This window comes from Myotis daubentonii, chromosome 13, assembly GCF_963259705.1.
Source record: "Myotis daubentonii chromosome 13, mMyoDau2.1, whole genome shotgun sequence".
Taxonomy (NCBI): Eukaryota; Metazoa; Chordata; class Mammalia; order Chiroptera; family Vespertilionidae; genus Myotis; species Myotis daubentonii.
Window position 1 is genome coordinate 52673425 of NC_081852.1, and position 14261 is coordinate 52687685.

Genomic DNA, 14261 nt, shown 5'->3' on the forward strand with positions numbered 1-14261 from the left:
GGTACATGCCCTTGACCGGAATCGAACCTGGGACCCTTGAGTCCGCAGGCTGATGCACTATTCACTGAGCCAAACTGGCTAGGTTATGAATGTACTCTTAACAATGCTACTACTAAGGAATAATCAGTGCTAGTTTTTAATAATCAGTACATGGACCCAGGAAGCATGAGTCTGAATTGAGCTGCATCATCACTTCCATTGTGGTCAGTTATGGAAACATTTATGAATATACTAGAGGCCCAGTGCATGGATTCGTGTGTGGGGTGTGGGGTGTGGGAGGTGGTCCCTCTCAGCATGGCCTGCGCCCTCTCACAATCCATGATCCCTCAGGGGAGATGTAGCAGTGTGCCAAGTGGCAGGTGGCCAGGGAGGTGCCCAAGCCGGGGCTGGACCATGCCACTCATGCTCATCTTGCTCCTCTGTGCCTACTGCCTCCGCTCGGTAGCGCTGCCACGGAGTCAGGAGAGGCTCCCCCCCCCCCCCCCCCCGCCGCAGCTGAGCTTGCCAGCCTTGAGCCCGGCTTCTGGCTGGACACACTGACCACCAGGGGGCAGCTCCTGCATTACGAGTCTGCCCCTGGTAGTCAGTGCACATCATAGCAACCGGTCTACTGGTTGTTCAGTCGTTCGGTCATAAAGGTCACTTAGGCTTTTATATATATAGAATAGATTTTACTGTTAGTGGCAAAGTGGACCTAAATGCTACAGAATCAAATCTTGTTCTGTGAACAATTTTCCTTGGTTCATGTATCTAATCCTGATTATTTACATGATTATGTATATCTACTGAATATATTCTGAATTAGTATAGTGGTTAAGACAAGGTTTTGGAGTCAGAACTCTAGCAGGCTTGTGACTGCCAATTATGCTCTGTGTGATCTTTGACAAGTCATTTGATTGTTTTTGAGCCTCAGTTTCATCATTTATAAATGAGGATTAATCTTCCTCAGTATTATTGCAAGGACTTAATGGGATAACAGCTGAAAGCACTTAGCACAATGCCTGGCATGTAGTAAGTACTCGATAAATACTATCTGCTATTACTAGTGGTGTTACTATCAGATTCACACCATCCTATTGGTCAAATAATTTAACTTCCATAAATCTTGGTTAACTCATTTGTTAATGGGAGTAACACCACTTGGGGTGCCTACTTCACAGGGTTCATTGGAAGTCAAATGTAATCATGTGATAGTAATTTATAAACTCTCAACCTGAACTGAAGTGACAAGTCTTACACCATTAGGACCAGGCAGGTGAAAGAGTGTGGAGATTTCTTTTTGAGAAAGAGTTTAGCTAGAGGTTGACGATGCATCTGCCTTCCTTCAGTACTGTCATACTGAGGCACATGCAAACATATAACTTCTTTTCTGAGTCATTCAGGCCCAGAATGCATATCTATTTCATGTACTGCTCATAAGATTCCAGATGAGGAATCTGTGGCAGATTCCAAACTCTTCTAGCGTTTGCTCTCAACCTCCATTTCTTTACCTTATTCCCTGCCATTTCCTCTGCCAGTCTCTCATCACTGATAGCTCCCCTGTCTTTTTAGAGAGAGAGGTAAGCACTTAAATAAAGTTTAGGATACATTCTTTTATTTCTTCTGTGCTCTTACACAAATGTGTAACTCTCACATACATTTATGTTTTTCTTCAAACAAATAAAAATACCCTAATTAATCATATTGTGAAGAAGCCACATTTTCAAAAAGGATTTTCTGGATTGTATGCCCATCAGCAGACTGTGATTGTCCATTTCTCTGTATGCTCACCAGCCCTGTTCTTTTTTTATGTTTTCATTGGTAGATATAACATTATTTCTTGTATTTTTAAATCAATATTATTGTAATGAGTAGTGAAGATACCTTTATAGGTCTTTCAAAACACCGGGGGGTGGAGGGGGGGGGGGATGGAGGGACCCAGAGTTCATTTGATCATTTATTTCAGAATGGAAACATAACTTTGGACTCTGTGATTCAATTCACCAAACATCGGTTTAGCATACTACCATACCTTGGTTTTTACCCTTAATTATAACTTAGAAATCACTATACTAAATTTGATGTTTCTCAATCCTTTGTGTCTAATCTTTATATATAAGTACCCACAAACAATATATATCTTATATGTTTTAAAACTTTATACAAATAAATTATTCTTTTTTAAAAAAACTTCTATGGAATTCATTGGAGTGGCATTGGTGAATAAAACTATATTAGTTTCAGGTATGCAGTTCTGTAATACATTATCAGTATATTGTGTGTTCACCATCCCAAGTCAAGCCTCCTTCCATTACCATTTATCCCTCCTTTACTTTCTTCTACTTTCCCCTACCCACCTTTCTCTCTAGTAATCACCATAGTGTTATCTGTGTTTATGAGTTGTTGTTTTTTTTTTTTTGCTTAATCCCTTCACTTTTTTCACCCAACCCCCCAAACCCCTTCTCTTTTGACAGCTGTCAGTCTCTTCTCTGTGTCTATGAGTCTGTTTCTGGTTTGTAAGTTTATTTTGTTCATTAGATTCCACATATAAGTGAAATCATATGGTACTTAACTTTCTCTGACTGGCTTATTTCACTTAGCATAATAGGTCCATTCATGCTGTTGCAAAAGGTAAGATTTCCTTCTTTTTTATGGCCCAGTAATATTCCAATGTATAAATGTACCATGGCTTTTTTATCCACTCATCTACTGATGGGCACCTTGGCTATTGTAAATAATGCTGCAATGAGTATAGGGCTGCATACATTCTTTCGAATCAGTGTTTTGGGTTTCTTCTGATATATTCCCAGAAGTGGAATTTTTGGGTCATTTCTTGAGGGAACTCCATACTGCTTTCCACAGTGGCTATAACAGTCTGCATTCTCATCAACTGCATGAGGGTTCCCTTTTCTCCACATCCTCACCCACACTTATTTGTTGATTTATTATTGACTAGAGGCCCGGTGCACAAAAATTTGTGCACTCGGGGGGGGAGGGGGGGTCCCTCAGCCTGGCCTGTGCCCTCTCGCAGTCTGGGACCCCTCGGGAGATAACGCCCTGCTGGCTTAGGCCTGCTCCTGGGTGGCAGAGGGCAAGCCCAATCCCTAGGTGCAGCCCCTGGTTGGGCTCAGAGCAGGGCTGACTGGGGAGTTGGGGCGCCGCCCCCTGTCATGCACAGAGCAGGGCAGATCGGGAGGTTGTGATGCCACCCTCAGTCACGCTCAGGGTAGGGCCAATTGGGGGGTTGGGGCACCGCCCCCTGTCACACTCAAGGCAGGGTCGATGGGGAGGTTGCGGCGCCACCCCCTGTCATGCACAGAGCAGGGCCAACCAGGGGGTTGGGGAGCTCCCCCCTATCACTCACCAAGTAGGGCCGATAGGGGAGTTGGGGCACCGCCCCCTGTCACACACAGCAGGGTGGATCAGGGGGTTGGTGTGCTGCACCCTGTCATAGGGCAGGGCCGATGGGGAGGTTATGGCTCTACCCCGTCACACACACAGCAGGGCCTGTGGGGGGCGGTTGGGGCGTCGCCCTCTATCACCCACAGAGCAGGGCCGATCATGGGGTTGGGGCGCCACACCCTGTCACATACAGAGCAGGGCAGATCAGGGGGTTGAGGCACTGCACCCTGTCACACACAGAGCTTCAGGGCGAACAGGGGGTTGGGGAGCTCCCCCCTGTCAGGCACAGAGCAGGGCTGATCAGGGGGTTGGGGCGCCTTCCCCTGTCACGAACAGAGCAGGGCCAATAGGGAGGTTGTGGCCCCACCCCCTGTCATACACAGAGCCGCAGGGCGATCAGGGGGTTTGGGCGCTGCCCCCTGTCACGCTGATCCCGGTGTGGGAGCCGGCTGGTTTGCCCTGAAGGGTGTCCTGGATCAGGGTGGGGGTCCCCACTGGGGTGCCTGGCCAGCCTGGGTGAGGGATGATGGCTGTTTGCAGCTGGTCACACACCCTTCAGGGTGGGGGTCCCCACTGGGGTGCCTGGCCAGTCTGGGTGAGGGGCTGAGGGCTGTTTTCAGGCTGGCGGGTGACTGAAGCTCCCAACCGCTCCTTTTTTACTTTCTTTTTTTTCTGGGCCAGCTTTAGCTCTGAGGCTCCAGCTCTTAGGCCTCCACTCCTGAAAGCAGGTATCTGGTTTGTTTCGGCTCTATAATCGAAACAATGTATAACTCTAGCTCTGAGATCCCGGCTAGCTGAAAGCAGGTTTCTGAGGTTTTGTTTAGCTTCTATATTTGTAACTATGTTTCAAACTGCAGGCTCAGAGACCGGCAAGTCAGGCGGGGAACGTTGGAGTCCTCCATCACTGAAGCAAGCAAGCCTCATGTTAGTTTCAAGCTGCCTGGCTGCAGGCCGCCATCTTGGCGGGCAGTTAATTTGCATATTGCCCTGATTAGCCAATGGGAAGGGTAGCGGTTGTACGCCAATTACCATGTATCTCTTTTATTTGATAGGATAGCCATCCTGATAGGTGTGAGGTGATATCTCATTATGTTTTTTATTTTATTTTAAATTTTATTGCGGTGACATTAGTCTACATGAACATATAGGTTGCATGTGTAGATTACTAATTTACAAAATCTGTATATAGGACCATGTGCCCACCATCCAAAGTCAAATCTTCTCCTGTCACCTCATATTAGGACCCCTTTCTTTCCCCACTCCCCTCACTCTGGCAACCACCACACTGCTGTTTGTGTACATAAGTTTCAGTTTTATATTCCACATATGAGCTAAATCATATAGTTGTTGGCTTTCTCTGTTTGACTTATTTCACTTCGCATAATGTTCTCAAGGTACATCCATGTTGTTGTAAATGACGCTATTTCTTCCTTCCTTATGGCTGTGTAGTACTCCATTGTGTATATATATACCACATCATCTTTATCCAATCCTCTGTCGTAGGGCACTTTGGCTGTTTCCAACTCTTGGCCACCGTGAATAATGCTGCAGTGAACATAGGGGTGCATATGTCTTTGCATATAAATGATTCTAGTTTTTGGGGTATAACTGAGGATTGGAATTGTTGGGTCGTATGATAGCTCTATTTTTAATTTTTTGAGGAATCGCCAGACTGCTTTACATAGTGGTTGTACCAGTCTCCATTCCCACCAGCAGTCACTGAGGGTTCCCTTTTTTCCACAACCACTCCGACACTTGTTGTTGCTTGTCTTGTTGATAAAGACTACTTACTCTAACTGGTGTAAGGTGGTATCTCATTGTAGTTTTAATTTGCATTTCCCTGATTGCCAGTGAGGTTGAACATCTTTTCATATATCTATTGGCTGTTTGTCTTCTTGGGAGAGGTGTATTTTCTGGTCCTCTGCCCACTTTTTGATTGGATAGTTTGGTGTTGAGTTTTATGAGTTCTTTTTATATTTTGGAAATTAAACCTTTGTCAGAGTTACTGTTTGCAAATATCATCTCCCATCTGGTTGGCTGCCTGTTTGTTTTGTTATCCGTTTCTTTTGCTGTGCAGAAGCTCTTCAGTTTGATATAGTCCCATTCATTTATTTTTGCCTTTACCTACCTTGCCTTTGGGGTCAAGTCCATAAAATGTTCTCCACGTAGGTCCGTAAGTTTGGTACCTATATTTTTTTTCTATGTGACTTATAGTCTGGGGTCTTATGTCTAAGTCTTTGATCCATTTTGAATTAATTTTTGTACATGGGGATAAAATGCAATCCAGTTTCATTCGTTTGCATTTCTGTGATGATTAGTGATGTTGAGCATCTTTTCATGTCTATTGGCCATTTGTATGTTCTCTTTTGGAAAAGTGTCTATTCAGCTCCTTTGCCCATTTTTTAAATTGGGATTGTTTGTTTTTTTGGTGTTGAGTTCTTTATAAATTTTGGATATTAAATCCTGTATCAGATGTGTCATTGATGAATATGTTCACTCACAGAACCATTCTTTATATATTATTCTGCAATTTAATATGTTTCTGTTTTTGGAGGTGTTGTTTACTGTTGTTTCTGAGATTTATCTGAATTTCTGGAGGTGTAGTGATTTTTAACATGGTGAAGAGGGACTTTGCCATAGAGGCTCCTTGTGCAAGCATGTAGAAGTTTTCATACTGTAAATACCTAGGAGTAGAATTGATGGATCTAATGCGTAGATGTGGCATTTTCAAATTCATCAGGTTTTTACCAAATTGTTTGCCATAATAGTTTTAACAATGATACTTTTAACAGAGTGTGAGTTTTTTCAGCTCCATATTCTCTAACAGTTGGTTTTATCAGACATTTTACTTGCTAACCTGATGGCAGTAATGTCTCTTAATAGTTCTCAAATTACTATTTGAAATATTGAGCAGTTTTGAAACAGTATTTATTGGTCATTTAAGTATTATTCTATGAATTGCCTGCCCATTTTTTAGTGCTGTATTTATATCGTGGAGGCCCTCTTCACCTTGCTTGTGTTCTTAACTCTCCATGCATGCACCTATTCCTTAACCACCCAGCTCTTCATGTAGACATCTTCCTTACTTACCCCTTTACACTCCAGTGTCACACACTGGTCCATCACTACCTGTGCACGTTCTTTTCACTCCATTCAGTGTCTGATTTTTCATGCTGAGCCATCCCCCTGTGAGGACACACATGCCCACCCCCTTGGCCCCTTGACACCTCCTGTGGATTGCCAACTTATGTTGATGTTCACTTTGTCCTGTTCGGGTTCTGGTACCCCCCAAACTGAACTGCCCCCTTGTGGGATTGTCTTTCTTCTCTTACCTGGGCTCTGAAATCCAAGATGGGGGTAGGCTTTCAGTACTCTACCCTCCTTAGTCTCCTGCTGACATTCTGCTATGGGACTTTCTGATTTTTCACTTTCAACCATCACTGGGGTGGATGCCCACCTGCTCTGCAAAACTCATTTGCTTTAGTTCTGACTTGACCAGGATGGTCAAGTGTTTGACACTCAAAAATGTTATTACAGTTTTATTAAATAAGAAAAATACAGATACAACAGAAACAAATGAATATATATGAAGGACAAATATTATATTGCTGTTGTGAAAGTTAACAAGAATTTGAGGTGTGAAAAGATTTACCTAGGAACTAGAAATAAAACCAAGAATTAAAAAAACTTATGTTATATAGTAACTAGAGGCCTGATGCACAAAATTCGTGCATGGATAGGGTCCCTAGGCCTGGTGATCAGGGCCCCCACTGGCACCAGCCTTGACTGGCACCAGCCTTGACTGGCCCCACCCCCCACCGCCGATGCTGGTCACCTCCTTTTGGAAGGTAGTCCCCAGATCTACCTGCATCAGAGTCATCTAGAGTGCTTGTTTAAGTGCAGATTCTTAATGCCCTTTTTTCCTGAACCTATTTGCTGTTTTCTATACATATTTCACTTTGCTTATTTTGTTCTTTTACCAGACTGCTCTCCATTCTATCATCATCACTTTTGAAATCATTGCTGTTAATTAGAGCTATCTGATAATTAGGTGCAGATAGAGCAGTTTTAGTGTAGTGGTTAGGAACATAGGCTGTAGATACATACTGTCTACGTTGGAATCTCATCTTTACCATTTTTCCAAGATTAAAAGCTAGTTAAAAATATTTCTGTGCCTCAGTGTCTCTGTGAATGAAATAGGGATAACAATTTATCTCATAGGGCTGTTATGTGTATTAAATGTATTAATATTTGTTAATTCCTTACAATAGTGCTTGTACATGGAAAGCACTCAGACATTAGCTGCTGTTGTGACTTTTCCTCTTTTTCCTCTAACAAAATTTTGTTCTGTAGTAACTGGTATACTCATCTTCTTTTTGTACAGACTATAAATTATTTGAGGATAAGGTCTACCTTATTAATTTTTATAGATTTTCAAAGGATTTTGCATAAGTGCTTGATAAATATTTACTGTATAAAATCATAAGAAAATGCCAAAATTGTCAGTATAATTGTTTTTCAGAGCCCATTTGCTTAGAATAAATTATAATCTAAAATATTAATATTATCTGTATTCTATTTCAGGAATTCTAATGAATCATTGCTTGACCAGCACCATTTTACCAGTTGAAATGAGTTATCAGAAATGGGAATAGATCCAACATGTAATAGCTGGCTGTTATTCCATGGTGATCGCTTCTTCAAGCCAGTACCTTTTTGATTCCATAGGATCTTTGTCTCTTCATCTTTGAATTCTAATTACTATTGTTGGCAAATAAAAAAGAGTTCATGTAGTTTTTGCCAAAGCTTGAGTCACCATGAGTAGTAGTTTAGGAAAAGAAAAAGACTCTAAAGAGAAAGATCCCAAAGTACCATCAGCCAAGGAAAGAGAAAAAGAGGCAAAAGCCTCTGGAGGTTTTGGGAAAGAGAGCAAAGAAAAAGAACCTAAGACCAAAGGGAAAGATGCCAAAGATGGAAAGAAGGACTCCAGTGCTGCCCAACCAGGGGTGGCTTTTTCAGTTGACAATACGATCAAACGGCCAAATCCAGCACCTGGGACTAGAAAAAAATCTAGCAATGCAGAGGTAATTAAAGAGCTCAACAAATGTCGGGAAGAGAACTCAATGCGTTTGGACTTATCCAAGAGATCTATACACATATTGCCATCATCAATCAAAGAGTTGACTCAATTAACAGAACTTTATTTATATAGCAACAAATTGCAGTCCCTCCCAGCAGAAGTGGGCTGTCTAGTAAATCTCATGACACTGGCTCTAAGTGAAAACTCACTTACCAGTTTGCCTGACTCTCTTGATAACTTGAAGAAGCTGCGGATGCTTGATTTACGGCATAATAAACTGCGAGAAATTCCTTCTGTGGTGTATAGGCTAGATTCTCTCACCACTCTTTACCTTCGCTTTAATCGTATAACTACTGTGGAAAAGGATATCAAAAACCTGTCAAAACTCAGCATGCTTAGCATTCGAGAGAACAAAATCAAACAACTACCTGCTGAAATTGGTAAGAGCTTTGGTTTACTATTATTGTTTGTAGCATTTATTATGCTAAATAATTTGAGTACTTTTCCATACCAGTAAATATTTGATACTTGCCTAAAAGCATCTGGTTTCTAAATTCTATCTTATTTATGGTTTACTTTAATTATTTAAGTTTAGCAATATTAATAGTACATGGTTTGAGATATTGTATAGACTCAAGAAAATGAATTTGAATATAGATGCAATTAGGCCTTTTCCCCACAAACCTAATCTGCTTTCATTTTCATTGAAGAAAAAGTGAATTTTAAGCAGAAAAAAAATGTTTGCCTGATTTTTAAGTTGTTGCCCCCTGTTTTTAAAGTATTTATATATGTAATTTTATTAGATCCATTAAGGCTACATATTCCCATTTTCTGACTTTCCCTTCTTTACCTGAAAAATGTTTGTTTAAATTCACATCCCTTTTCTACCTAAGTTACTACAAAAGATTGGCATATCAGGCAGTGTCAGTTGCAAATTGAAGAATTTTAAAAGTACTCACATGTTCATTAAAAACAATCCAAGATACAGAAAAGTAGCAGAAAAGTCACATACTAAATGAAACACTGTTAGCAACTTGGTAGATTTCATTCCAGTTTTTGTATATAAAGCTAAATTTTACTGAAACAGATGTTATTAAAGGAATGGTAGTAGAATAAAAATAGGAAATATACATGTGTAAAAAAGTCAGTAAAAAGAAATTTATTGCTTTGATATTCTTAATTATGGAAAAAAATTTAGAAACATTTGGAATATAGTAAACCTTTGACTTATCAATTTTGGGAAATTGATAAAGGTATTATCTTTGTGGGCCCTTTTTATAAATTTTAAAAAATTGACATAATTGATTAAGCAACTTTTAAAGGAAAGTTTTCTTTTGTATGAAAGTCCAATTCTTAATATAAAAAGGTTGGATTAAATATTTTGTTGCATTGGTCTTATAGTGGGTGATAAAGGAAATTTCCTCTTCTTAGGCTCTGCAGCTTTGTAGAAATGTAATATTCTGTATTTTAAAAATTTTATCTAGTTTTGAAGAAGATGCAGTGTAAATTTTGGTTATGGTTTCACTATATTTGACTCTAACCAGATACTTAAAATCGTAACTTAATTTTGGTTTAATTAAATGTACTTAGAAAAATCCATGATAGATTTTTCTGAAGCAGTAGTTACAAAATGTGGCTCACTTATGAGATATTAAAGCATTCCCAGGAATTTGAATGGAAACATTCCTTTCCATGTGTTCAGATGAGGATGTAGCTGCTGAACGATTTCTGATTTTATACCAGATTCAGTCAAAATTTTACCTGGATATATGGCTCATGGTGGAATAGAAATTATAGGCTTTTGGAGAAAGAAATGCTTACTTTTTATATGGGAAAAAATGTGATTTCCTGTCTTTGCTCTTGTTGTTTTGCATATGTTTCATTCTCCATTCTAAAACTTTGGCTTTAATTCATATGAAGTCTCTCTTTAAGGATTTTTTTTTTCCAATAGAGAACTTACCATATTACCTGGGAATTATGAACACATTTTAAAAAACAATTGTTTTGATTTATTTTAGAGTGAGAGAAAGGGAGAGAGATAGAAACATCAATGTGTGAGAGGAATCAGTGGGCTGCCTCCTGTACACCTCCTACAAGTGATTAAGCCTGAAACCAGAGCATGTGCCCTGACCAGGAATCAAACCAGTGATCTCCTGGTGCATGGGTTGATGCTCAATCTACTGAGCCACACCAGCCGATCAAGAACACATTTCTTAAGCAAGGGATTATTTCATGGGATTTTAAATTTACTTCAGTTGTTCTTGAACATATAAGTATTTAAACATTTTTACTAAAAAGTGAATGTAGTTTTTTAAATTGGAAATTTTTCTTTAATTAAATGGTTGATATTTGTGTCTGTCTAATTTTTTACTTTCATTTCTAAATCTGTAATTTAAAGAATAAGCACAGAATTTATTTTTTAATGAGCATCCTCCCACCATTAGTGACATTATTAAAGTTGATGCTGTAATTTCTGTAAAACTAACTTCATAAATGTTATTTTATTTCAAGAAGGGCATCAGGTAGAAAGTAAACTGCTTTTAAATACAAAACTTAATATTTATTATGAGGAATTAAGACATATAAGATTTAACTTAGATGCATGAATTTGGGGCTGTACACTGTTCTGTACATGAGTACATACATTATCTCATTAAATTGTATAACCCAAGGAAATAGATATCTCTCCTCCTATTGTACTGAAGAAGGAACTGAAAATGTAGAGAGATTTAGATAATTTACTCGATATCATGCAGCTAGGAAGTTTAGAATACGAACCTAGATCTTACACTACTGCCCCCTCTGGTTTAGAAAAGTGGGTCCCACTCCCATAGATTATGATTTAGTGGTCTGGCAGGTCCAGGGCATCTGTACTTTTAAAGAATAAGCTGGGTTATTCTATGTGTAGCTGCGATTGAAAGCCATTGCATTAGATTTTTTATTTTTTTGAAGTGGGGAGGATAGCAGCTTAAGATGTAATTCATATACCATACAATTCACAAATTTAAAGTATATAATTCATTGTTTTTTAGCATGTTCACAGAACTGTGCAACCATCACAAACAATTTTTAGAACATTTTCATCACACCAAAAAGAAACTGTACCCTTTAGCAGTCACCACTTCTATTTTCTCCCAACCCCTTAGCCCTAAGGCAAACACTGATCTACTTTTTGTTTCTATAGATTTTCCTATTCTGTACATTTCATATAAATGGAATCATACAAAATACGGTCTTGATGATTGGCTTCTTTCACTTAGCATCATGTTTTCTGCATTCATTCATGTTATAGCGTATATTAGTTCTTCATTTCCTTTTATTGCTGAATTTATTCCATAGCATGAATATACCACATTTTATTTACCCATTCAGTTATGTTGAACATTTGGGTTGTTTCTACTTTCTAGATATTATGAATACAATTACTATGAACATTTTTGTACAAGTTTGTGTTTGGACATTTGTTTTCATTTTTCTTACATATGTACTTAGAAGTGGAATTACTGAGTCATATGGTAATTTTATGTTTAATATTTTGAGGAACTACTAGACTGTTTTCCTAAGTGAATGCACCATTTTACATTACCAAGAGCAATGTCTGAGGGTTCCAATTTCTCTACATTTTCAATATTCTTGTTATTTTCTTTTTTATTATAGCTATTCCATTTATTATAAAGGAAAGAAATAGTTATTTTCTGTGATGCAGACCATCCTTTACTATATGCTAAATAAAATCAGCTCTTTTAAGAATATTTGCAAAATAAGGCTCAGGCACAAAAATGAAATAAAATGAAAGTTTTACATTTTTAAAAGTGTTACACTCCTTTTATATAATTTGCTAAAACCCATTAGAGAATTTAGAATCCAGAATTTATGCAAATTATCATTTTGTTAAACTTCCATTTATAAGTACTAAATTAACATTGATACATATTAGATTTATAGTATGCATATTAATGGCTTTTTATTCTCTTGTTTTATAAGTATACCTTTTTCAATTATGCCATCCAGTTTGTGTTCAGCAGTATATTTGAGGAATGTGAGGAATTAGAAGTTTTAGAACTATAGCGACTATTTAGTCTAAATCATATATTTGAAACTTAACCATTATTCAAGGTTGTTCTTATAGGGAAATTATATTAAAACTAGAGGCCCGGTGCACAAATTCGTGTACTGGTGAGGTCTCTCGGCCTGGCCTGTGGAGATCAGGCCAAAATCAGCTCTCCAACATCCCCCGAGGGGATCCAGATTGCAAGAGGGCACAGGCCAGGCCGAGGGACCCCACCGGTGCATGATCGGGGCTGGGGAGGGACTGTGGAAGGGCTCCAGGGCATGTCTGGCCCATCTCGCCCAGTCCTGATCAGCTGGACCCCAGCAGCAAGCTAACCTACCGGTTGGAGCGTCCACCCCCTGGTGGTCAGTGCGGTTCATAGTGACTGGTCGAACAGTCGAACGGATGGTTGGACACTTAGCTTATTAGGCTTATATTATATAGGATCAGAATATTTATCTATTTAAGTATTAATGACATCTTCATTAATGCCCCGTGATTTGATACCAGGGATTAATATTTACATGGGTGAACATTGGCAGAAAACAGTAAAAGGATACTGAACAGAGAGTACATGTAAGCATATGAAGAGCAGAGGTAAATATATCAGAGAGTAGCCAAGAAAACTCTTCATTTGGTAATGTTCATTTACTTTTCTTCTTTTGTATAAGGTATGTCTTTTTGTGTTAAATAGATAGATGGAAACCTTCATTATTGTTTTTTTTGTAGATGAGTATTCCATTCTTCTTGTTCAATACCTCCTTTTACCATTTGCTACTTTGAAAGAGGCTTCATGTACACCAAGAGAGTCAAGAAATCCTGTTTTCACAGGGAAAACAGTATATCACCATTCCCTGCTGCCTGCCCCCGCCCCGACTGGTTCCTTTGAGTTTCATGTTAGATGATTTTGTAAAAAAAAAAAAAAAAATAAAGAAAGAAAGAAAATGTTTTTTGGCCTGGATGGATTAGAATGAGGGCCATCAGGTAGTCAGTTTGAATAATTCATCGATTTACTTCAAGAAATTCTGGACAAGGAAGTTTAATAGAATTTTATTCTTCTAGGAAGGAAATGGTTACTTTTTGAAACCAGAAATAAACCCCATCTTTGTCTCTTACTAATATTACTACAATTTATTTCCTTCATTGAATTATGGCCTAGTTTAAGATTTCTCCTCTTGTTAAAGTTTCCCCCTAATATATTATTCTTTTTAAGATAGGAGAATGATCTGATATGTTAAAGCATATGCTTTTTGAGAACCCAGATTATTGTCATTCATTTAAAAAACAACTCACAGCATTCAGATATATGAGAAAGTAGAATAAGCAATTTTTTGTACACATTTGACTCAGTAACATTTATTGAAATAAAAATCAATTTTCTATAGTACTGCATTGTTACATTTTATGTCAAGTTAGATATACAATTAATATATAATAAATGCATGTATAATCTATACAAAAATGCAAAAACAGAATGAGCAATTTTTTTAAAAGTTGAAGGATCACAGATTTTAATTCCCAATTATGTAATTTTCTATGAACTATTGTAGACAATAAATGTTAAATTTTTAATAAATGTGGCTTGAAGTGAATATAATGAAACCTAGTAGTATTAGTTATTCTTCAATATTAACTCAAATTGTAACCCTTAGTCTCTAAAATTTTTAAAATTTTCCCAGGACTGCCAGGGGTTATACAGTTGCTTTCACGGTCCAGGTAACATTATTTAATTATTTCATTTGAGTATTT

At 38.4% G+C, this 14261-nt stretch overlaps 1 protein-coding gene across 4 annotated transcripts in view; it reads left to right on the forward strand.

The window, feature by feature from the left end:
* SHOC2 (SHOC2 leucine rich repeat scaffold protein) overlaps nucleotides 1-14261 on the forward strand; it is a 58841-nt gene that overhangs the window by 19565 nt on the left and 25015 nt on the right. For all 4 annotated transcript variants that reach the window (XM_059661362.1, XM_059661361.1, XM_059661364.1 and 1 more), the window contains exon 2: nucleotides 7966-8901. In XM_059661362.1, coding sequence (XP_059517345.1) covers nucleotides 8199-8901 — 703 coding nt within the window. In that variant the 5' untranslated portion in view covers nucleotides 7966-8198. The remainder of the gene's footprint in view (nucleotides 1-7965; nucleotides 8902-14261) is intronic.